Source organism: Leguminivora glycinivorella, chromosome 4, assembly GCF_023078275.1.
Source record: "Leguminivora glycinivorella isolate SPB_JAAS2020 chromosome 4, LegGlyc_1.1, whole genome shotgun sequence".
Taxonomy (NCBI): Eukaryota; Metazoa; Arthropoda; class Insecta; order Lepidoptera; family Tortricidae; genus Leguminivora; species Leguminivora glycinivorella.
In genome coordinates this window covers 13,120,545-13,146,979 of record NC_062974.1, presented here as the reverse complement: position 1 = coordinate 13,146,979, position 26,435 = coordinate 13,120,545, and the positions used below count along the sequence as shown (strand labels likewise).

At 38.8% G+C, this 26,435-nt stretch overlaps 1 protein-coding gene across 1 annotated transcript; it reads right to left on the bottom strand.

Moving 5' to 3' along the window:
• Positions 1 to 375: 375 nt before the first annotated feature.
• On the bottom strand, positions 376 to 26,414 carry LOC125225072 (cilia- and flagella-associated protein 57). Its single transcript, XM_048128594.1, has 21 exons — positions 26,362 to 26,414; positions 16,882 to 17,161; positions 16,612 to 16,728; positions 15,308 to 15,465; positions 14,484 to 14,608; positions 14,079 to 14,184; positions 13,463 to 13,604; positions 12,743 to 12,947; positions 12,270 to 12,487; positions 11,768 to 11,916; positions 11,098 to 11,512; positions 10,455 to 10,595; positions 9,872 to 10,012; positions 9,251 to 9,394; positions 8,259 to 8,490; positions 7,196 to 7,389; positions 6,229 to 6,325; positions 5,319 to 5,488; positions 4,775 to 4,954; positions 1,583 to 1,777; positions 376 to 769 (listed from the first exon to the last, which is right to left on the bottom strand). Coding segments are annotated over exons 1-21 (3,522 nt in total). The 5' UTR covers positions 26,364 to 26,414; the 3' UTR covers positions 376 to 658.
• Positions 26,415 to 26,435: the final 21 nt, after the last annotated feature.

Here is a 26,435-nt window from a genome sequence, read left to right as displayed (position 1 = left end):
GCCAAGCCAGAAAAATAACTTTGATAATACGTGGCATCTACTGTATAAGAAAGGAACCTCGACACGATAAGAAGAAGAAGATAATACGTGTACATATGTATACCTCCGTATGTAATTTGACTGTGACAACTAATAAAAAGAGTTTGTCTCCCCATTAACTTCTCTTCTATAGCCTGTCAACCTGGCAGTAGCAATGTACATCAAACTAAAGTATGGTATCCCTATGAAACGAACAAAAACCAGCAATGTACGTCGAACAGCCACAGATATATTTTTTTCAAGGGGCTCGCTCCTTCCTTACGAATTAGATAATGTATTAAAAAGGGACGGATATGTGCTAGTTATTTCTCTTTTTGGTAGGGTGGAGATTTCCACACATAAGATACAAATGACACGCGAATTTCCACCGATTTTCAAAACTAGTGTTGCTAGCCCGCGATTTTTCAAATTTGCCGCCTTTTTCTAGTGACAAGATTTGGTTGACGGTCTATAGTACCTATACCGAGACACAGATCTGTGTCTGGGAATTTATCAATAACAATTATCAAATTTGACATGCACATGCGAGGGGTTAAATTTCATCTTTATAATATCAACAGTCCCTTATTGACCTCCTTATAATAGTTTGAGTAAGCCTCTTTGGCTCGATTTGCAGTAATTAGGACTTGCCGGGTCGCGGCGAGCCATCGCCCGCTTCTTCTACGCAGCGCATCTTGCTGAGCAGACGGTCGTTTTCCTCCTTCAAGGCGACTATAGTTTCTTCTCTTTCCTGTCAAGTAAAACAGACGTTTCATTATTATCGTGCAGCCAGAAATGGGTTTTAACCTCCGACGCAAAAACGACGGGGTGTTATGTGTTTGTCGTGTCTGTCTGCATGTCTGTGGCATCGTAGCTCCCGAACGGATGAACCGATTTAGATTTCGTTTATTTTTTGTTTGAAAGCCGAGTTAGTCGGGAGTGTCCTCTTAGCCATGTTTCATGAAAATCAGTCCACTAAGTCGGAGGTTTTTTTCAAAATTTTAATTTTGTGGTTAGGTTATTCTAGTCTTGTTTCTGCTTTTTCCCCTTAACTTATTTCAACCTACCTACAACGATCACTGATGGAGAATGTACCGCGCCGCAAAAAACCAAGAATCGACTTCAATTGATCAGTCAAACCACATCTTTTCAATACCTACTCCTGTACAAAATTTGCTAAGTTACAAAGTTACAAATCGACTTCAATTGATCAATCAAACTACATCTATTCAATACCCACTCCTCTACAAAAGTTGCTAAGTTACAACTCTTCAACCCTCAAACAATTTTAGTATTCAAGCCATTGGATTGCCATATTTAGTTACATTATTCCATACAATTGTAAGCATTTTGTTCGAGAAAAATACCTACAAAAAATGGTGTTAGGGGGTGGTCTTTCTGGAACTGTTGCTATCTAAAGGAATGACTTAGTAACTTCTCATTTAACTTTGTATTTCTGAAATAGCGCGCGGACAGCACCGAGATTAATTCCGTTTGGCAGCACTGTTGTTTGGATGTCATCAGACATTAGGGTTGTCAACAATCAGACACAAATCGTGCTCACCTCAATTTTCTGCTTGAACTTCTCATCCAATTTTTCCCTGTCTTCTGTGACATGTTTCAACTTAGCGCGAGCGATGGCGGGCGGGATGTAACGCGCGGACAATCCCAAGATAGACTCCATTTGGAAGCAACGTGATCGCGTTGACTTCAGCTCTGTACGTAGATTATTGATCTCGGAGAGAAGGGTGCAATTCTCCTGTGGGTATATGAACAAGACAAGATTATTCTATCTGTATTCCAAAAATTGTGTTCGTTTTTTACGGTGGATAGTCCGTGATTAAATCAGGGATCGGATACCGATATTTTCAACCAAACCGGTTTTGGCTCTAGACGTCAAACCGAAAAAATAGTGTTCTTGTTTTCGGTTACCGGTTTTTAACCGGTTAATATGAGAGAACTGTTCTTCAGCAGATCTGTTTTTGTTGAACGAAATTAACCGGTTTCTACGTCAGAGATGTCAACGTCAGAGATACAACGACTCTTTTCTCATTTGCAGGCAGCGAAACTTTGGTGCGAATGACAATTTTATGACGTCAAGCTACAAACTATTATGTTAAAAGTATCTTTGAAATGGACCTTATAGTTATGAATATAAGGCGTATCTTTCGGTGTAGGTAAATGCACTCCGTACGGTTCAATAATTTGGTCCGGTCAGTAATCTCTCTCCGTAGTCTAGCGGTCTGTAGCACACTCAATGAAGCCTATCTCGCGGGAAATAATTCGTGTATAGGCAAATTTTGGCATAGTTGTAGGGAATGGTGTTCTAATCCACATACTCAAAGTACTGATGGGTAGGGGAGGAGCTAACGGGTGGAGGGGAGTGTAAAGGTCCCTTTTTTTAGTTTTTCGCGAATAACTCTTAAACTGTGGCACATAGCAAGAAATGTTCTGAAACACAAGTAATCTTCATAAAATTCTCTACAAAAAAGTTTTATACACTTTTTATCTGGGACCAATCGTTCATGAGATACGGAAGGGAAAAGATGGACAATAAAGGAATAAACTCATTTGTTTATGAAAAATACGTTTATTCTTATAGAGACGCGGTAGCGTGTCAAGCCAGGTTCAAGTAACAAAAGTAGCAAGCAGCACCGTGTGTAATATTACACGAACCGTTTGGAGCCACATTTGACCCCCTTCTAACTCAAAAACTATATCACATAAACGTGTTATAATGCAACGTAAAAAGAAACCAACGCGCGTAGTAAAAGTATGAGCTATAAGCGCTCCTCAATAAGCCCGGTACTAGCAGCCCGCTTTAGTGCGTTTTCACATTATCCGATCCGATATCGGATGTCGGAAGGATTTCAAAGGCAAAAATCCAAGACGGCGCCTTAAATGTACGGGATATCGGTCCTACTTCCGATATCGGATCGGATAATGTGAAAACGCACTTACCCCGCGCGCGCGCGCAGCCCTTTATAAGCCACCGCGCGGCCAGCGCTCGCTCATCCCAGTCGTCCTCAAAACGTCGACGTAAGACCGCCCCACAAGGATGGGGCGCGACCAGATACAGCCCTCACAGCGCCCAGCGCGGAAAGGGCTACTTGAGTATGTGGATTAGAACACCATTCCCTACAACTATGCCAAAATTCGCCTATACACGAATTATTACCGCCGACGGACAGTTAAATGTCTTCGTTAGGCGTGCTACTGGGACATGGACTAGGAATATGGAGGTACCGGGTTCGATCCTCGTAGTGGGCAAGCTTTTTCCATGTTTGCATTTTATAATTTAGATTTTAAAAATTAATGTTGTTACACTGTGTAATGTGATTCCTAGTAGTTTTAAGCAGATTATGTGACAAGTAAAACATTTCAAAAAATTAACATTTACTTTTTTATGTGAAAATACATCCAAAAAGAGTAAAAAAACACAAAAAAATAAAAAAGTCATAGAATATTTTTCGTTTTTACATCAAAAATGCATGTGGTTAAAATCTTTCGGGTTATTCAGGCTCACGGTGTTTATTTTCTTTTCTTGTACAATAAAATATGATTTTTTTTTCATAATTTCGAGTTAAAATGTAATAAATGAATATAACCTCTTTCTACCGAAGTCTCTGGCTAAAGGTATCAATTATTGCATTTAATGAGGAGGCACACTCAAAAGTTATGACAGATGGCGCCGTCCCGTCCTTCCATTGCACAGATGAAGAATTTCATACGTGAGAGAGAGAAGATGATATTTGTTTTCTCTCTCTCACATATGAATGACAGTGACATGGCTAGACACTTGCACAGGCGCCGCCTGGTGGGATAACTTTTAGTAATTATGTTAATAATTACTCAATGTGGGATAGTCAATGTCTGATATACCGATTTATAACTTCACAATAAAAAGGTGCAATATCAGTGTATTGCTGGTTGAAGAGGCTGTTATAGATATGTAAATAAATTTATTGTCAAACTTGACACAGCATGTCATTTTATTAACCCGTTCAATAAACTTCACGGAACGAAATAAATTCTGTTCATCTTGAATACAGGTAACCGAAATTGATTTGTTCTCTGTCAAAACGTTATTGTAGATTACCGGTTAATGACAGAACAGAAATTTGAACTGTTTACGAACAATATTAACCGATATTTTGAAACCGGTTCCGATCCCTGGATTAAATGAGACCCATAAAATACATATATCTCAATACAATTTCTGACAGCCTGCTTTAAGTTACTTACCCTCGGTACCAATTTTTCGATAGTAACATCCAGCTGTCGGTCATACACGTAGACATCATCCGGCACTATGTAAACATGTCTGTGTATACTGGTGCCGTAGCCGAATGGCATTTCTGCGATGCCAAACGAAAACGAAACGCCGCGAAAGGTAGCCAATATACAAGAGCGAAAGAGATAGATATCTACTAGCGTTTCGTTTCGTGAGCGTTGTGCCATTCGGCTACGTACCCAGTATAGATACTGCCTTTAGTTTCCTTACATCCTATTGATGTCGTTCTTAGAGCCCTTGCGCCTTGGCAAGCAGGCTATAGCCAGTTACTTGCTTCTCCAGTTGCTCTCGCTGCCGGTTGAACTTGTACTTACCTTTCTTGGAGCCGCCCTGCTCAAGGTAAGTTGCTGCTTTGGTAGCCAGCTACTTGCTTCTCAAGATGTTCTCTTTGCCTGTTGAATTCGCAAATGACTTCATTCTAGACAGCTATATAGTGTCTATTAGACACTTCAGTGTCCTTACATCCATAATCCTGTTGATATCGTTCTTGGAACCGCCCTGCGCCTTGGCAAGTTGCTGCCTGTACCCAGCCACTTGCTTCTCGAGATGTTCTCTTTGCCGGTTGAACTCACGGATAGCCTCGTTCTCCGCTACACGGCTTCGCACGAAGTCTATGTCTTCCACGTACTTGTGGAATAGAGCCTGGATAGATATTTAAATTATGTATTATTCAATTTTGGACATTGCTAATACGGACATATAGCACAAAGGTTTCGTATAGTTAACACTTTCACTGCCCGCAACCCTCCAGGCGGGCGCTCTGTTCATACCAGTTTTATCTTTTTTATTTGGCACTGAATGTATTATTTCCTTTAAATTTGGTTATGGGCCTACTCTGAAAATCATCGTTCTGAACGGATTAAAAAAACACAACTACCTATATTAAAGTTCTTATGAAAAGTAATATTTCTGTAGACTACTTACCTATGTACTTATGTACCAAATACTAAATTCGTTAATAGTTCGTATCATTGTCATAATCACAAAAAATGATCGCGAATCTTACCTTTACGTTTAATTTCAGTTTATTCGGATCTTGGAAGTTGGCCGTCATGTTGTGAAGATCAATTTTGATCTTCTTCAAGGTGTTTTTCAGTTGCAGATTCATTTCGGCTTCATTCATGAAATCCTTCTTTGCCGACGTTAACTGTTCATTCAGCCGAGAGATCTTGAGTTCTAAAAATAAATATTAAATAAATATCCGTCTTTTTGTACGATGCCAGTCAATTAGGTACGGGCGGGCCAAAGCCTTTTTGAAGACGCGACATACACATATTAATTTTGAAACCCAATAAGCATCCTCGCCGTACTTACCCGCTTTTTAAATTTTAAGGACCAGCCATACTTAGTGACTTAGTGATAATGCACTACTTTTTTATTTATTATGTGCTTAATGCTGAAACAGCTGGGAATAAATTATTCCATGTTGGTTATCGTCTTGATACCTTCATTTGGTTTTAAATTTCGACGTCTCATTCTACAAAGTCCGGCTTTATTTATCAGTACCTACCTATCACCATGTGAACACATCCTTAGTACAAAATATGTGAATGACTCCATTGTATAACGCTACTCAATTTATTTTTATATGTATACATGCGTACTTGAACTTTCGTCTATTGATGACTAAGTTTAACGAGGACAAGGCAGTGTTCCGTCAAGGGCAAAGAATGACATAAACATAGGTGCTCATGAAACAATAAACAACGGCTCTAAAGATGTTAAATGAGACTTAAATAAAATTGAAGAAACAAACGACATTTGCAGAAGATGAGAAATTATCGTACGTGTGACTATTAATTAGTACGTCGGTGCAAGAATTAATAAAATAGTGAGATCTAACATGATGCCATTCTATGACGTACGTGACTGGTGAAAAAAATTACAACTGAACATTTTTTTTATAAATGCTTTACCACGGAACGATCTTTTCTTAAGCAGGGTCTCAAGTGACACTTCCAATTCTAGAATACGCACTTTTTTCTCTTTGATTGTGCGATCTAACGGCTCGATCTGTTAGGAAGCAAGTGAATTAAAAGGGTTAAAAACTAGAAACAAATCGCTAAGGACGTCTCTAACACCATATACAAAATTCTAAACAAATGCACTGCGTAAGTTAGGAACGGAATTCTAATATCTGCACGGGTAGCATGGTCGCGCGATAGACGATAAAAAATCAGGCCGTCCCTATCGCACTATTAGTAAGTGCGATAGGAACGGCCAGATGTTTTATCATTTATCGCGCGACCATAATTGCCTGGCTGGCATAGATGAAATTGTAGGTATTCTATGTATTTAGGAACACAGCCTCTGGGTACTCAGAAATATCCTATCAGCCAGGTGCAACATGGGTGAAGAAAAACGTAAACATGGCCACTAAATAATGTAACAAGTTCTTGCGGAAAAAAATGCGAATTCGAGATTATGGGCCAGTTGCATCGACCACAGTTAACAGACACATCAACGTCACGCAGCATCTATGGAAATTCCCATACCAAAGAAAATGCGTACGCTAAATTCGTTAACTGACGATTTGGTGCAACCGACCCTAAGTGAAAGAGGCGCCCTCTACAGTGTGCAATTGTCAGTTTATAACCCCACCAGCAGCTGTAACTTTTTTCATATGTTCATTTTATATGCATATAACTGTATGAGGTCAGCTCTCTATACGACTACGAAATAACATCAAAAACTAATTCGCAGTCATACCAAGTTCATGTTTTATATTTAATAGCTTGAGCTCTTCATTTTCCATATCATCTATTTGAATTTTCAACTCGGCTACCTCTCTTTCTTTAGGTTCAATCTATGTTTAAAATGATCGTTAGTTTAATTTCTATTATGTATGTAAAATATAATGTAACATTGGTTGTCAATACACACCTGATTTTTCAACTCTGTAATCTTGAAGTTCAACACAAATTTGTATTTTTCCAATTCCTGCTTCTTACGTTTCAGTTCATAAATGCGCTTTTCTTTATCCTGAATGGTGCCGTCCCTTTCTTGTATCTCTTTTTTCAAATCCGTCACATCGCGCTCCAAGTTTGAGATTACCTTTTGAAATTGTATGTGTTCCACTGTAAAAAAACATAACATGATGTCACATTGAACTAATGCTTATATAGCGTAGAACGTAAATCGTAGCTTTATTTGACGTTCGTTCATATGCGCATTGTAATATGCCTACTTGAAAAATAAATATTTCATTTTCATTCATTTCATTTTCTAACACACCACGTTGCGCGGACCCGTGTCGTATACATTTTAAAATGATTGTAAGAAATAAATTCCCACTCTCTTGTATAGGGTAGGGCTAGCTTTTAGGTAGTAGTGACCTATGAATGGAAAGGAACTTTTTAGGGTTCCGTAGTCAACTAGGAACCCTTATAGTTTCGCCATGTCTGTCTGTCCGTCCGTCCGTCCGTCCGTCCGTCCGTCCGTCCGTCCGTCCGTCCGTCCGCCGATAATCTCAGTAACCATTAGCACTAGAAAGCTGAAATTTGGTACCAATATGTATATCAATCACGCCAACAAAGTGCAAAAATAAAAAATGGAAAAAAATGTTTTATTAGGGTACCCCCCCTACATGTAAAGTGGGGGTGATTTTTTTTTCATTCCAACCCCAATGTGTGATATATTGTTGGATAGGTATTTAAAAATGAATAAGGGTTTACTAAGATCGTTTTTTGATAATATTAATATTTTCGGAAATAATCGCTCCTAAAGGAAAAAAAAAGTGCGTCCCCCCTCTAACTTTTGAACCATATGTTTAAAAATTATGAAAAAATCACAAAAGTAGAACTTTATAAAGACTTTCTAGGAAAATTATTTTGAACTTGATAGGTTCAGTAGTTTTTGAAAAAAATACAGAAAACTACGGAACCCTACACTGAGCGTGGCCCGACACGCTCTTGGCCGGTTTTTTTTATTATTATTTGATAGTTACATTTTAGTTGCGCCACTTGAACCTTAAACTCCTCGATTTCCTTATGGGCAGCAATCATTTTCTTCTTCATAAGACCGGTCTCTCCCTTCAGTCTGACGTTTGCGTCTTTTTCTTCCTTCAACTGCACTTCGTACGATGTTCTGATTTCTATTATTTCGCGATCCGCGTCTTCTTCGATAGACGATTTGATAGTTTCATGCTCTCGTTTCTCCAAGTCAGCTTGTTCTTGTAACTAAAATGGCATTAAAAGCTGTGATTACTGATTACGTACCCTTAACTATAATAAAGACGCCATTAAATGTACCTTACACGTGGATTAGCATACAAAATCATAATAAAACCTAAGTGTTTTGACCTCGCGTTCATCATAAATCCTACACAACATACCTATATATTTTATCGTAAATATTCTCGTCTTATTCCCACGACTAAGAAAAAATTTCCAAGTTTTTTTTTTTTTTTTTAATGGGCTTACTCTTGACCACAGACTAGCCAAAGGCAAAGACGTGGCCTACGATGGAGTGAGCTCGCCCAGAAGATGCCTGTTCACCCTTGATTTGAAGGTTGCCGGGTTATATGAGCTCGGAAATATAACCGCCGGCAAGGAATTCCACTCCTTGGCAGTGCGCATAAGAAAAGAAGAAGCCTTTGCTTCGTGCGAATTCGCGGAATATCTACCAAGTAAGGATGGAGACCGACCGTGCGTCTAAGAGTCCGATGGTAGAATTGGGACGGTGGAATAAGCTCGTGTAGCTCTTGAGCACACTCTCCGAAGTGCAATCAGTAAAACACCGACAGACTGGCGACTAAGTCGTTTAATGCTAAAATGTGTCAATCAAGGCCGATTAAAAACACCTCGTCTAGTATTTACTTTCCTTAGTCAGTCAAATGTTTTCAGATATGAGACTTCATATAAGCGTTATGACATAATTCCACCTTAAATGTCTGCAAATTCTTAATAAGCTAAATCAATACGTGCAATGTAATGTAACCTCTAGCAACAGCATCTCCTTTTCCTCCAGTTTGGCTTCGAACTTGTTGTTCATCTCCCGCAGAGCTTGCCGTTTGCTCTCGGCGAGGTCTTCTAGCCGCTGCTCGTAGTCTTTACGCATCCGAGCTGTTTTGTCTTCCAGACTCTAAACATAAAGCACAATTTTACTAATCAGGATATTTAGTAGGTATAATATAGTTACCTAACATTAAGATAAAATAAGCATATGTGTCGAAAAGCGTTAGGCCTGATTTAGACACAGTGCGAACTCGCATGCGAATAAATGATTTGATTTGATTTTAGTTACATTGCGGGCTGTTGAGGTTACATACAATTTTGCACAGCCATCAAATACGCAATGTAATAAAACTCGTATGCGAGTTCTCGTACCATCTAAATGGGCCCTTATAGACACCTTAGGTTGTGAACACGTGAACTTGAGGAAAGATCCGTAGCTCTAGTCTCAGTTTGTTAGTGACTTTCTTGGAATCAGAATTTTAAGGCCAAGTTCGAAGCTTGCAAGTTGCAATATCGTTACTTTCAATTAAATTTTTATCACCGCTAGAAATAACATGATTCAGTACCTACAAGGTAGACGAATGGCCAGAGTTCCTCCACTTACCTGGTATCTATCGTATTCGCCGATAAGCCTGATGTTGAAGTCCGCCTCCAACGCTTGCAGTGTTCTCTCGTGTCCCGAACGCAGTTTTGCAATGTCTTGCTGAATCATGCCGATTTCGTGGCTATGTTCATTTTCCATTGTCTGTCAGTTAAAACAACGAATTATGTAAACATCAATCCTATTTGTAATAGATCGATAGGTAAACGATTGTAGTAAATTAGAATGGATAGAGGAGATTATAGTTAAAGTAAAATTTGTATAGTGCGTTTACTCAACACAGGATTAAAACTTTTAGAACCTCTATTTTGTCTTTATATGAATCTTTAACTGATATGACTGTGTTCCAATTGTTAAATATGATCAACTTCGCCATCTAACCGAGTAGGTATCAAAATCAATATTGATGTGACTCTCCATATATCCCTTCAAGTATCTCCACTTAAAAAATCACGTCAATTGCGTGAAACGGAGCGACGCGTTTTGCCGTGAAAGACGAACAAACACACACACACTTTCCCATTTATAATATTAGTATGGATTTATATAAATCCGTGTCAGTAGTTAATTATGAACCGCTAATTACCTCATTCTTTTCCTTGAGTTCTTCTATGGCCGCGCAGTACCCCTCGTGGACCTCTTTCAGTTTCTCTGCTTGCGTGGCTTCAGCTTGGCGGAGTTGGTACGAGTGTTCGGTTTCCAACTCGCTCATTCTTGTACTGAGTAGCTGTAATATAGTATTAAGTATGTTATACACACAAACGCTAGTATCATAAATCAAAATTAAGTCTACCTAATCTTTGAACATTAATCGCTCTCGTAGTCCTAAAACGACTCGGATATACATCTAAATTACCTATAATAATATTACCTGAAAAAAATAGGCTCTTGCAGTTCTTTCCCAACCAAACGCATCAGTCAGTGGTAATCTATTACTGGTAATAACCGTATATCAGTGATAAAAACGTTATAACCGTAAATAACATTAGATCATTCTGCTGCTTATAATTACTATTCTAATTGCTTTACGACGTCCTTCTAGTGACCCTAGAGTACGTTTATTTCAAGCGGCTTTTCCGTACCACGACACATGGCTTTATTAACCTTAGTTAGCTATTTGTTTTATTTTTCAGTTTTTAGGTAGTGGAATCATATAGGTATGATTATTTTCTCAACTACTTATGTAGCTACAATAAATATAAGCTAACTAACTTTGGATGAATACTTACATTGATGCTATTGATTTTCTCCTTCAAATCTTTCTTACTGATCAATATCTCCTTAGAGTAAGCGAAATCCTTATCCAAAGCTATTGCTCGTCCTTCAGCATTCGTCAACCGCCATATACAAATCGAGGCGTCTTCGGCCACGGATATCAGCGTTTGGTCGTCATAAGCCAGAGCTATACAAGTCACTTTCTTGTTGTGCATATGGAACTCATTATAAATAGCTTTGTCCAACAGTGGCAGGTTAACTGACGACACCCCTCCCTCTCCCCCGGTTATGAACAGCATCAAGTCAGAGCGAGACAGTAATATAGTGTCAAGTGGGCAACCAAGTAATGGCAGGTTCCTTCGGATGGTATTGGAGCCAATCTCTTTGATTTCCCCGTCACTGCCCACCGCATACGTTATTTTTCCGAGGCTGCAAACAAGATTTTATTGATTGCGCGTTGTTGGTATGAATGTAATCAACATCAAAATTTGATAGCCACGCTCTTATTCCTCGAGTAATCAGTACAGTTTGCTTTGTCCTTTGTTAGTGGAGATAATAACTCAGATAAGCATGTTTAGGCGTTAATTAGGGGCTGATTTTTAAATTCGCTCCCAGCAAGGTGATAACACTTGTGCAGGGTTATCTTTTCTTCTTTGCAAATATATTTCCAAATGATTGTCATACCTGTTAACGGCGCACGAGGCGAACTGGTTAGTCTTCAGGATGACTTCGCCGACTCGCTGGCCTGTAGACATGCTCCATTCGTACACGGCGCCCTCGTTTCCACAGGAAACCAGCCACAGGTCGTTAGCGGACCATGTAAGAGACGTTATCTATCGGAAAATATTTATTTTGGTCACGAAAATATTAAAGAAACCCAAATAGACCAATTTTTCATCAGTTTCAAAAGTAATAAGTCAAGACACAGAATGTAAATGGTTAATGTATGGGTGGATTATCTACGACTAAAATGTTGCCCGTTGACTACCATACTACGCTCGTAGTTCACCGCCGACCCTCGATGCCACAATTTTCACACTAATATATTTAGCTATAATGCTTCGTAGAAAGCAAAAATAAGTATGTATAACAAACTAACAACTTTGTGTCCTGATTATTGCTGAATAGAGTCATATGAAACCAACGACAATTAACGTAATAATAAGAACAAAAGTAAAGATCTTACAATTCCATTATGCCCCTTCAGATTATACACATTGTTAAACGAAACGGATGAAAACACTTGTATGACTTGACCGTTAACAGCGGCGAAAAGATGGCCGTTCGTACTAAACTTGGCGCGTTTGCAGTTTCTTATTGGAAACTCTCTCATCACTTCGAAATCGTCAATCAGTACCACCATGAATCGTAGTTTGTCTGAGAATCCTATTACAGCGAAAAGACCTGCAATATAAACAGAATTTTGAAGGATGTTATCCCATTCAGAAACGTGGGTTCTACGACTTCTACGTTGCCCCATTTCAAAGACTTTCGGAATAGCTTTACTATATGTATTCGAAAGCTGCTTCCACTCCACTTGTAAGCTAGGTACGTGTTATGGACCACAGGTTGGGACTGGAATCTAACCACCTGTGTAGGTAACAGCAGATATGCTCAAGATAGGTACTTGGTATTGTGTAAGATTTTAGGATACATTACCCGTAGGATGTAAAGACACGCACGAAATCTCCTCTTGATACAACTTAATCATTTCAATATCGTCGGTCAAGTAGTTCCAAATCCGGATGCTCTTGTCCTGTTCGCCAGCCGTGATGAAGATGGGCTTCCACGCGCACATGGATAGCGAGTTGATAGGTCCGAAGTGCATAGCGGGCCCGAGCTCGTTGAATGCTATTTCTGGGTTCTAGGCAATAGTATAATACCTTAAATTAAAAAAAAGTTTACAAGCCTATCGCGAACTTATTGAATGTAGTCATTGTGTCGAAACATCGGTAAAATAAAAGTAACGAAATGAGTTCCCGATAGACCGGTTGCACTTTTTAATATGTGTTCAGAACGCGAAAGTTTAATGATAACGTTATCATGTGATAACTGCAACATTTCGGAAAATAAAGAATTTTTGAGTAGTAGTAATAATCCCACATACGTATCGGCAGCTTTCTCAAATCAATTTGAATAAATGTGTACTTAATTAAATCCAGATCAAGCTAATTTGACAGCAATTATGACGGCGCCTCCTGTGTACCTAAGCCTAGGGGGCAGAATTTAATAGAAGTTTGATATCTAAAATATTTCTAACAAACATATATTAGCCAATTAATATATAACGGGACTCTTTTAGTTTTATAAACGTATTTACTTTTAGTTAGTGCTGTTAGTGGGTCAAACATATTTTGTAATGTTTTTGTTTATACTAACCTGCAACATATGCTGTCCAAAAAGCTTGACATAATACAGTTGTTTCCTTAGTGTCGTTATAAGCAGAGTCTCTTGATTAGGATCGATGGCGATATGCTGTATGGCGTCGAGGTGTGACCAAACTGGGTAATCTCGAGTATGTCTTCATGAAAATAAGATATGAAGCTATTTAATTTTTTGTGAGCCATTACATACAAACCGATAATAATCAGTATTATAAAGTTACAGCCAAATTGGCCACTTATACACGTTTTATATATCATTGGTCTAGTAATAGTAATAAAAACCACCGACTTGATGCTGATTGTAGTAATTGTATAGAAACAATAAAAACCTGGGACCCATGAGACTTATGAGTAGGTACCTATTTAATTATTTAATATTTATTAAACAATAAATTATGCAGCAGTACAGCTAGGCGCCAATGCGCTGTAAGATATTATATGAAACAGTAGGTAGCATAGTAATAATGTCGTAATAATTATTCTCAGGATTCCATGAAGCCACTGTGCCGCACGCAATGATCGAATGATAGTCACATCTAGAGACTCGAATTTTATTAATTAATTTATTAAAACTTCTATGTATTATTTTATATTTAACCAAAGTAACGTACTTGTAGCATTTCCTTGAAATCCTGAACAAATTTCGCTTTCTCCAGTGATGAGGTGATTCCTTTTCGAACATATGCACGTATCCTTGTCCGCAGCAGTAGGCAAAACCTGTCGATAATACTTTAATTATTAGTTTTATGTCTCAAACGAAAATGAAGTGTTCACGCAAAGTAGCTAATTTAGCATATTCCTAATGACTAGAAAACGTGCCAGTCTAGTAGCTTAAGCTTGATAGATTTAGTGCACGATTAAAAATAGTTATTATTAAGCAGCAAATGAATTTATTGATTTCTGAAATCTATGAAAAAAAAACGATTATTGAACTCTGTTATTGTCACTGTGACAACTTGATAAGGTAAGAAGTTGTACAACCATTTTACCTTAAATTGTTTCCAGAAAATTATTACCTTTAGGAAAATTTACGAAATTGGTGACTGGATAAATCTCTCTGTCAGTATCTATGGAATGTTCGCTTTCTGATTTACTCTGGTCTTTGCTGGTTGTACTGGTCTTGTCGCCTTCTTCCGCTGCCCTATAAATAAACAACTATCTTGTAACTTATTCTACATAAAAATAAAATAATATTATTTTAAACCCACTTAAATAGTCAGTCTCGTAGAATATCGTGTTCGTGTTCTATGAGGTTTAATAGTGTCGTAGAAATAGTGTTTCAAACATAACCCCACGCCTCGTTAGACACCTGGTGACGTACTGAAATTCATCGAAAGTTGCTAAATATTCTAAGTAATTGGCTAGTCTTATAAAGTAGGCCGCGCTATGTTGTTGTACCCAACATGCTTACCTATTAACTGATGCTAATGTTACATTGACCTAGCATCAATAGCGTTGAAGGTTGGTATCGCGCCGATGTGCGCTACAAGGAATTGTACGCGCCACAAGTAACTAGTTGAATTAATTTTATTATCCATATACATGTAAAGGGCCGATTTAGAAACTGAAAAACAGCTAGTAGATGCATCTCTGCACCTGAATGCAGTAGGTACTTATTTTTTCTTAAGGATGAGCATGTGGCACCGAGCGGTCTTTAAAGTTAAGGGATAGTTTCAGGGGTAGTTGGGATAGTTTGTAGTTATACCCTCTCAAAGGGGGACTGAGAAACAAAACTTTCTATTTCAGACCAGTTGATCATGACCTTCATCCGCCAACATCATCATCTTGCGTTGAGCTACCTGCCACCAGAAAGATCTTATTGATCCCTATCTGTACTTACTCCACCTCAACCTTCTTTAAAGACATCTCAATGACGTCTAGCGCGTTGAACACGCAGTTCTGGCGCAGCTCCCCGTTTTCGACCATCATGATGACGCCGTTGTCGGTGCCGAACATGATGCGGTCCGGCGTCAGCCACATGCAGGTCGTTATGTTGATCTACACCAGTGAGATACGATTAGAAGAATAAATAAAGTTCTGCGGGCGTAGCACTAGTGTGCTACGCCCGCAGAACTTTATTTACTAGTGTTCAATAAACTTTATCGCATCAGTATCGCACTTACAAATGGTGCGAAAAGGACGGCCTGGCGTTATACTCGTATCGTTTATCTTTCTAATTTTTAGACGACCGGTCTGGCGAAGTTGGTACCTGCTAAGCCGCGGTCCTGGGTTCGCATCCCAGTAAGGGCATTTATTTTGTGTAATGAGCACAGATATTTGTTCCTGAGTCATGGATGTTTTCTTGCCTGCCTGGAGATAGTTCTCGAGATAATTATGAATTTTTATTTAAAAGTTAAATTGGTTTCTAAACTCCACAATAGATATCTCTTAAATTCCTTTCTCATTGTCCCAGAATGGACATTCACTTCACAGAAGTTTCAGTGGGTACACAAAAAAATACAATGTCATAGCTTCCTAGCCCAAACCAATTTCCTTTTGACTCTCGGAACGGCGTTAACTCAAATGTCGATGTCGCTATCTATTCAATGTGATAACCCCACACCACACAGATGGTCCATTAATTGCTACTAACAGCATGAGATTTGAAAATAGCCGAAAAGCCTTTGGCTAGTCTGTGGCCAAGAGTAAGCCCATTTAAGATAAATAATAAAAAAAGAGAGCTAAATTCAACTTGTACCATATTATGACTGTGACGATACACACATAGATACAATCGTGCGGTACTCCTAGACACGCGGACTGATTCAGCAGTGACGTTTGCCCAGTTACGAAGACCGCACGTCACGTTCTACATCTAGGTAAGTACTTTGGAGCAAGGTCAAAGTTCAATCTTTGACGCAAGATCTCGTGTCAATACGAACAAAGTATATTGCAAGAGTGTTCAAAAATTAAACGTGTCGATAAAAATAATAATAAGTACTTGAGGTCAGTTCCGGTTCAGATTCAGATCTTTTCACATTGAACACTAAAACCCCGGTCCCGATACATTGCATACCTAATATGTGCGATTTGTAAATACTAAATGTAAGGTACTTCGCGCAAAGGCTGATATGATGTTGTACTACATTATATATTCTGCGGTACAACTTGCACCACAGAATTATTTCTCATAGAAATACTCACGTTTTCGGCTTTGCACCATCCCCATTGTCTCCATACGGTTTCCGCGACATTCATGATACGAAACGTGTATGGTCCAGTGATTACCACCAGCGTCGCGTCTGCAGGGTTGCATTGTACCTAAGGGATGGTAATTACAATTTGAATGTCTGCAGAATCACTTTCAATAGTCAAAAGTTTAAAAAAATCGTCTAACCTATTAAAGGCTCTACTGTAGGTCAGTTCTTAGTCATTTATATTATACAGCTTTCAAAATATTATAAAATTACTTACGCTTTCGACAGTTCCTTGACCACTTGGGTTCTGTGCTTTTGCGTGGCTCTCCACCTTTCCTTTGTCCCAATTATAATAATACAAATACCAATCAGGTTCCCCGGTTATGGCTACAAGGTACTTTGAGTCGAAGGAAAATTGTACGCAGGCAAATTCACGCGCAGTCGAATTTTCGAATGGAACCGTCAGTATTTTGCGGCGTTTGCATGTTGTCAAGTCATAAATAGTTATGATTGGTTTTTGTCCTTCTTCAGCTATCTCATTAAGCGCAAGCCATCGCCTGTAATAATAGATCGTTAAACTCAAGCACATAGATAGAACCAAACGGTGATGGGTCATACAGAATCTAAAATGAAAACTCGAGCGTAGCAAGCGAGTGCTAAATTTTTTCGATAGTATTAGTACCGTAATTTGAGGAATCGCGGGTCGATTTATTCTGTAGGTGGCGCATAAGTAAGGCCTGATGAAACGGAAGGGGGTGGGGGCTTAAACTTCAAACCGATGATATGATGATTAAATCGGTTTAATAATACTTAACACTCTAAAGGTCTTTACTTTATAATAATTAGTACAAGTCTTTTATATAAATATAAATACCTATTTATACCTAATGCAGGTCATACCTGTTTGGAGCCAATACTAAGGACTTGATAGGTTTGTGCTTATCTTGAAGTCTTATAAACTTCTGCTTCTTCTGAAGATGGTTGTATATAACTATGACACCTCCAGCAGGGTATATTATGTCCGACTCGTTCACGTAATGTGCATTGTATCTGAAATGATCGCACCAGTTTAGCCCGGCTGTAGGTAGTCAGATTGAGTAACGCAGTTGGTCCAAGGTGCGTTTTATTGTTAAATTGCCGTCATTACACCAAAACGAAACCATAACTAATCTCTGTCAGCTAACAACAAAGAAAATTGCAGCATTTACTTGCAATAACAAGCTACTCACTGGATGTCCGTCCGTAGGCCGTAGAAAAAGCGTGCCGAAAGATTTGGCGGTGGCAGTGCTGTAGCCATTTCAGATTATGTAAACTAAATATAAATAGCCCTATTTTATTAGTTATTACGTGTACCCAAAAGCAAATACGATACATAAACAACTATAAAATAAGTTGACAATGTCACACCCCACAAATCGACGTTGTCATGGATACGGAAATTAGGTTAGTGTTACTGCATGGATACTGCACGGAGTTAGGTAGTTAGAAATATTATCGACTGTAAGGTAATCTATATTTGCAGGATCACATAAAAGGTCAGGGTCTGGAAACCGTGGCTCGTGAGCTTCAAGCATCCCATGCATGATCTTTGGATATCCATTTGAGCATGCATTTGGATTACGCAACTGCGAGAGTTACGTAATTTACCGATTGAACATCTACCTCTACTTCTAGCTTGTTGAGATTTCTAAATCCCTTTGACATCGCCAATCCCTTATCCTACCTAACAATTTTCAAAATTAGTGCCTTAAGTGCTATCAAGTGCTACGCAAGTGCAAGTTCTTATATCCCGAAATATGTTTGTTAGAAGTCTCTAATTTTTATTTTCATTTTTAGATTTAATAAAGGGCGGGCGCCTTCCGTTTTATTTAAGCGTTATATGTTTAACCACCATCATCATTCTCACTTCTAACACGAAGATGAAGAGAACAACATGAAATAGGTGGGTGAATAATTAATTAGGTACTTAGGTACTAAATTTTGATTTAACATTTTACGAACAAGTTTCATAATTTGTACAAAGATAAAGATGGAAACCAAACTGCGCATCGCAAGATGGCGTTTGCCATTTAGCCGAGCCACCTGATTGGGGCTCAATGCCGTCTGCCGAGCGCATCCTCTCCACAATTTCCGACTCCATTCTGAGCTTCCTCTTGCCCACGCGGACAACTCTACTTATATTAATGCAGCATGCATCTTCAAGAGGCAAAATCTTGGCCAATGTTTTTATTTTGTCTACCTAAGTTTAGAAGTATATTTGATTCTCAATTGTCTTAATGAGCGATTTAGTCCCTAGAATTTGATTCACAGATGTTTCCCATTTCATTCACAGCGGCTAAGGCTCTGACGGTTTACAACAATTTACGGGTAAGATTGAATTAAGTAACTATTTTATTTGATCTTAATGTTCCGTGGCAGTCTAGTTGAAAATTATTTAAGAAGGCTCTGTCTTGATCTTAGATGACGGCAGAAATAAAATATTCGAATAAAACAATGTACCGGTATCAATACTATCAATCAACTAATTAAGTAGTTACCTGGTGAAAGTGCCGTAAAGTTGTTTTAACTTGTGTAATTAAGCCGATAAACACTAATGGACATAGTATTTACCACTATTAATGAGGCAGCTAGGTAGCCTACCATCTGACACACTTTTACTCTTTCTTTTAATTGTTCGTTCTAGTTTTCGACACGCTTACTTTTTATTTGCACAGAAGTTTCTCTTGTAAAAGCATGCCGCTACTTATCAGTGAATAATGTTTTTATTTATAATGAAACGCATTCATAAACAAGTGTTCTAAGAGATGTTTATTAGATGTTGAGCGTCCATCAAGGCAGATAAAGTCCATTAGGGGCTGACCCCATGAATGAATTGGCGATATCGGGCCAATTGACGGTGGCGCAACAGATCGCTCGTCGCAGGAACTTTCACAGTTTCCTGTCTGGTGATCGGTCGATCATCTCGTAATGACTCGTAAAAGGTTATTGTTACTGCGTTTAAATTGGGGGCTCTTTTTAGGTGCTTTACTGGTGAAAATATACAAGGTGTAAATTGTTGTTGAATCAGTGAGGGTAAACCTGGTGCCGTAGCCGAATGCATTATATGCCGCATTACTACGACGCGAAACGAAAACGAAACGCCGCGAAAGGTAGTCTGGCTCTGTCGCGCCAATATGCAAGAGCGATAAAGATATCTACGAGAGCGTTTCGTTTCGTGAGCGTTTTTTTATGCCACACTGTGGCAAACAAGCATACGGCCTGTCTGATGGTAAGCAGTCACCGTAGCCTGTAGACGCAGCTACGTGAAAAAGGTCTTGGAAAACCTTTCTACATCTACAAACGTACCATAAACAAATATGTAACAATACGTACCTACTTACTAAGTAATGTACTTAGTTAGTAGGTTGTTAGATGTCATTTCCATGAACCTAGATAATATTTTCTAAGTTCCTGTTAAAATTGTTCCTGGTCATTTCCAATATTTTTCGATGTATAGCACTCGCAGCATGTTACAGACTTGATAATACTTGATAATATGGGATATTTATCTTCTTTTAAATTTCCTTTGAACGCGGATAAACATAACACTCGTATTGTTGGCGCAGTGTGGGCGTGAAGCACCTATAATAGTGCGTGGACTAATTTTATTAAAGGAACAAAAGGAGAGATGACTAAATCTGTCTTTATTTCCGGCAGCCCCGGCATCTCGCCAAGTCTGTAGCCTTTCGTCTAACACTTTTACATGGGTTTCCCCGTATGTAGCGAAAATGTCGTAGCGCCGCGTAGAGCCCGGTTTCGAAAGTGCTAATACCCACAACAAAAAGTCCAAAAAGCCACTTGTAATGACTAACATTTTTGGTTAGTGCGAATCAGCATCTTCGTTACCTACATGCATTTGTATGGAAGTAGGGTGCATTGAGGTAATTTAGAATCACAGAAATGCTCAGGTAATTTCGACAGGGGAATCTTGATACTTATGATGGAAATAACGGTGATTTTTATGTGACTTTCGAAGTTACCCCATTGCACCCTACTCTGTAAAATTTAAGTGGTGTATCTAAACTAATGATTCTAATACTTCGGTTTTAGGGCCAGTTGCATCAACCACATTTGACAGACAGATCGTCACGCAGCAGACGTCTATGGAACTTCCCATACAATCATATTTAACGAACGATTTAACGGTGACAGACGGTTTGATGCAACCGGCCCTTAGACGTTAAAACTTCGTGGGACATATTTAGAGCTCGTGCTCTAAATATGTCTAGCCGCTGCGAGCACTCATGCCCGATGACGGGTCTCCAAATGACTCGAAATATATCACCGTACGCAACGTATTAACGTGAGCATATATGTACACCGTGTTTTACTTAACACTAAAAACCTGAAAACCGTTTGTTCAGAATCGAGAGTAGAATCGATTGAGCTATATCTTGAGGGGGTAATATTTTTATTTAAATTAGTAGTATCAGTTATTTTTTATGTGCCTATTCTATTGTATTCGTAATACAACATTGTGTATATGGCATTGCTAGAGGTTGTTTACCTTTTTCAGTATTTGGATCATAGATTTAGAATTATTAAACTAGATTGTTTAGTTAGGTCAAAAAGTGTGTCCACATGAGAGGTAATTGTTTGGGCTGGTGTCCCTCTCGCACTTACTGACAATGTCAACATTAGTCAGTGACGTCATCACTGTCATACATTGGGGATACCAGTCAATTTTCAAAGTTATTACCAAATCTACTAATACCCATTTGAACATATTTTTTAAATATACATATCTTTGATTTACTGGCATCAAAATAATTACATTATAATTATTTCCAAATTTTTTGAAATATATCGAAACCCTAGATTGAATATAACATTAAAATAAAATAAGAAGTTATAAAGTCAGGTAATATACAGATAAAAATACTACTAATATGGGAACCTCATTAACACTGGCAACACGTGCGAGAGGGACACCAGCCCAAACAATGCCCTCTCATGTGGACCGTTTTCGCTAGTCTGATACGATCGACTTTCTGTTTCAGTAATAAGGTTAAATTTCGTATGGCAAAAAATGTGATTGAGCTATCCCCTGTAAAGATCTTTGATTTGGATTCATAAGTCATAACAAATTGAACTCGTACCTAATTACAACCTTGTCATTTTGAATATTGGGTTTAAATTTGCTTACTGCGATTACCTGTCCAATTTGAAGTTTACTGTGACAAAGCTTTAAAGTGTTTTACAGTGACATCTTAGCTGTCTATTGGTAAACCTTATGTCGTTGCAATAACGTACACAAATAAATAGTTTTATGGTTTATGATGGTAGTTAGCAATTATTTTATTGAGTGTAGAGCTAAAAGTCAAGTAGAGTTGTACAGAAAACTAAAAATTCAATTTAAAAAAAAAGTAACCATCAGATTAAAAGATGAATACTCTAGATGAGTTTAAAAAAATAAAAATTAGTTGGGGTGTCTGAGGTTTTGAGTGATACCGGAAACACGTTGTATAATATTATATATGGATATATTTAAATATTTATATCTTCGGTGTAAAAAAAGAGAGCCAAGAAAATGATGTCCATCACTTCTAAATAGATTTCTATGGCCCTCAAATGTGACTTACGATTACACTACACATAGCTAAATTAAAAGTAGGTAGGTCCCTCAAAGGTCAAACGTTAACAATGCATGCACCTCGCTCTGCCCTAATGGTTGTTCACAAGGAATCGATAATCCCAAGGCGTGGACCCCACTTCAGGTGGTATTTTTGGTGGTGAGCGCCACGGTTTGCGTGTTTCGGTTCAGGTGGGCGTGATTTAAATTAATGACGAAACCGTAAACAACGTAGAAACGGTGACACAAAAGGCAAGCTTCGTTTTATTTGTATGGTCAAACACTTCCGCCTCCAATTATTTATTTAACTTTGATATTTTGACTCTACATCTCCTTTTTTTGTGTAGTGTAGTGTCGTCGTTTATCTTTTATTTTAAACTAACAACATTTTTTTTTTTTTTTTTATTATGGACTGATCGTCGATTGACCCTAGTCACACCTGATGGGAAGTGAAGACAGAGTCTAAGATGGAGCTCACCGATTCAGTAATAGCCTATTCACTCTACGTTTAAAGAGACCGAGGTCGTATTTCTCTGGGAACACCGATGCTGGGAGCGCATTCCACTCCTTTGCAGTCCGCATTACAAAGGATGAGGCAAATCGCTTTGTGCGGATAAATGGAACACTAACCACATACGGGTGCATTCGTTCCCCTCGCCTGGACGTCCGAAGATGGAAAGGAGAAGGAGGAATTAGGTCGTGCAGTTCTTGAGCGCACTCCCCAGAATGTATCCGGTAGAATATCGACAGACAAGCGACTCGACGGCGATGTTCTAGGGTCTGCAATTTTGCCTTAATAGTAGGGTCATCGCCGAAGAGCCTATGTGCCCGACGCTCTATCGCATCCAGGGCCGCCAGCTGATACTTGGCGGAACCGTCCCAAAGGTGACAGCAGTATTCCACGCACGATCGGACCTGTGCTTGGTACAGGGAGATAAGCTGATTCGGCGTGAAATACCGCTTCACCTTAAATAGGACACCAAGTTTTTTGGCAGCATTTTTAGCCCTGGACTCTATGGTCGACCCAAAGTTCAGGTTGGACTTCAAGCTTACACCGAGAAGTTCTAAGTGGTCGGTCAGCGGAAGGGACACATTCTGGAAAGTGGGAGCCAAGGTAAATTGGCTCCGCTTCGCGGTGAATAAACACGCCTGGGTTTTGGTGGCGTTAAATCCAACCAAATTGGCCTCGCCCCAGCTGGATACGGCGTCCAGGGACAAGTTCAGGCGTTCCACCATCGCCTCCCTGAGGGATCTGGTGTCATTCACACTGGCCCTCGCATCGGAAAGATATCTTTCCGTGACCGTGCTGTCATCCGCATACCCAACGATACCGGGCTTAAGCAGGTCATTGATGTGCAGCAAAAAGAGGGTCGCGGAGAGAACTGAGCCCTGAGGGACCCCGGCGTTTATAGCCAACAGATCAGATGAGCACCCGTCTAGGACAACTCGATTTATATCTCTACAATAAAATGTATATGGTGAAGTGAGGTAATTTCGAAAGTCACGTAAAAATCACCATTATTTCTATCTTATCAAGATTCCCCTTTGGATTTTACCCGATCATTTCTGTGATTCGACTGCAACTTAATATAAAATTATTTATTTTTGCAAATTAATTAATTCGTTAATTATTTGCATTTACTGTTGTTATTATTACGAGTAAGAACCATAAATGTGTAGGTACTTAATTTCCCAAGGTTTTTCCTAAAAGCTGTTCTGCTTGCTCTCCGATATTGTATCATGCGTGCTACTATTAGCATTTCGGTAAGTAATTTCATATCTAAATATCCGCGAATAGACACCCACAAAAATGGTTGAACATGTCACCTATAACGTCACCTTGAAGGTAAATTTTCCAATATTTACACGACCGCAGTTCCTCGTGGGTGACGCGAACGAGTCATGCTAGATGACGTCACCTTCCATCATCATGCAGATATAGACAGCTAGTTAAATATCGCTGCTATTTCTATCGCCTGTGCACTGCGATCTACAGAGGGCCTAGTGCGAACACGAAAATTGCGGGTATTTTTCTTTTCTTTCTTATTTTAATTAAAGTAATTAGAGTATCAGAGAAAGATACCCGATGCTTATCTGAGAACTTCGTTATTCGCGGTACACTGTCATACCATCTACGAACTTTACAGGCATCCACTAAGTAAAGTATGTGATGAGCTAGAGACAGATATATTCTGGTAGATTGGTACATTAGCGGTATGTCGTCCGTGGCGGCCGTTATGTCAAAGTTATACTTTATTTATTTATTTATTTTATTCTTTATTGCACATAAAAAATAAGTACAAATGGTGGACATAATGTCTTAAGGCATTCTCTACCGACTGGTAGAGAATGCCTTAAGGCACTATGTCCACCACCATTATGTAACCACTGGGTTAAAAAGAAACATTTGATACGTCCAGGCATCGTGACAGAAAACAATAATCAGATATCACTTTCTATTCTACTATTTACAAATTAAAACTATTATCATTAAATACTATAATGAGGGATACTTTCAATACACTATTTTAACAAATTTCTATGAAGAACCAATACCCGTAGACCAAATGGAGGGACATAACTCCTGATGGTCACGATACTTAGCCACGGAAGAGCGACTAAGGGCCAGTTGCATCAACCACATTTGACAGACACATCATCGTCACGCAGCAGACGTCTATGGAACTTCCCATACAATAATATTTAACGGTGACAGACGGTTTGATGCAACCGGCCCTAAGATAAAGAAGAAGGACCAGTGTAACTTAACTCTCTAGACACCTATTTCAATGGAGAAATTAACACTCTTTAAAATGTGACAATTAAAATGGTTTTGCTGTTGCGAGTGGGTTGGCCATTTGGCTCACGTATCACAATTATATTCATCAGCTAGGAACTGTCTAGTATTTATTTATCGTAAATAGAATGCCGCTTGAAAATAGATTAGTTATACGATACCAAGTTTCCTCTGAGTTAAACTATGTTCTCAAATAACGACCTCAGTAAGCAATTGGTTCGCATGCAACGCAATGACTTGGTTATTAACAACGTAATTTGATATGGTTTAGTAGTTTCAAGTTTTTTATTTAATACCGAAACTACTTACTTTACTACGTACATGTTATGGACTATCGAAAAGATATTTATGTCTAAAAATATATAGGTGTGATAGTGTTTAATTGTTTTTCTACTCCCGTACTGTTATTCGTGAGTTACAAGGTCGTGCATAGAACTTTAAAACCCTACATAAAAGATGTCAGGACAAGTCTATCTAGTCTATACCCTGAAAACATTTAGTAGCAGTAGCACGATATAGCTGTTACAGTTCAGTAAATACATTGCTACCAACTTAACAAACCAATTCGCAGAGTCGAGACTCCTTCGTTTTCTGCTGCGTTCATTGGCGACGCGTCGAATGGCATTCAAATGTATGAGAACTCGATTCAACTCGGCTCGATTCGTCTTAGTGGCCAGGCTTCAAAGAACCATACCATAGACAGTTTTATTTTCATGTTTGCACTCAAACTGCATATTCAAAATGGTAGGCGGTCCACTAGATAACTAAGATGACTGAAAGTAGGTATTTGTTGATTTATAATTTTCTTTTAAAATAAGTGCTTGGTCGTAGAAAAAGTATTGTATGCAACGGTGTTTAACTGAGTCAAAAAATGCTCGTGGCGTCTTTATTAACAATTTTCGGCTTCGCCTCAAATTGTTACCCACGCCACTCACCTTTTTTGATCTCTTTTAACCACCAGTTGCATAAAATACTATTATTTTATTTACTTAAGACTCTACTAGAATAAATCTACTTGTACGAGTAGGTATCATATTAACAGTCCTTATTTTTACCTGTTGCAGGTGAATTTCCAATTGTTACCGAAGATTATTTATTTTAACTTGAATTCTTACCGTGACGCGACGGAAATAGATCGAGAATCAAAGACTCATGTCAGAGTCGAGGGTCCTATTGCTTCACTGGGAATCGAGTGATTTAAAAGATGGAAGATACTTGCAATTATTACAAACGTTGCTATCCAGATCCCAGAAAACTGATTCCTGCGGTGTTCCCATTCCGATAGTTCAGAATCGGGTCTTGTAAGAATGCCGTGAAGAATGTTTGGGCAAATTAGTGTGTATACGTACATTTATTATGAAGGTGCGGCGCGGCGCGCTGTGAACCATGCGCTGGAATGACGAAGTCGCATGTGATATCAGCA

Coding starts and splice junctions, on each gene's coding strand:
- LOC125225072 (XM_048128594.1), bottom strand. Junction 12,948..13,462: donor TTGGACAGCATATGTTGCAG/GTTAGTATAAAC, acceptor ACTATTGCCTAG/AACCCAGAAATAGCATTCAA. Junction 8,491..9,250: donor AGGAGATGCTGTTGCTAGAG/GTTACATTACAT, acceptor ATGCCATTTTAG/TTACAAGAACAAGCTGACTT.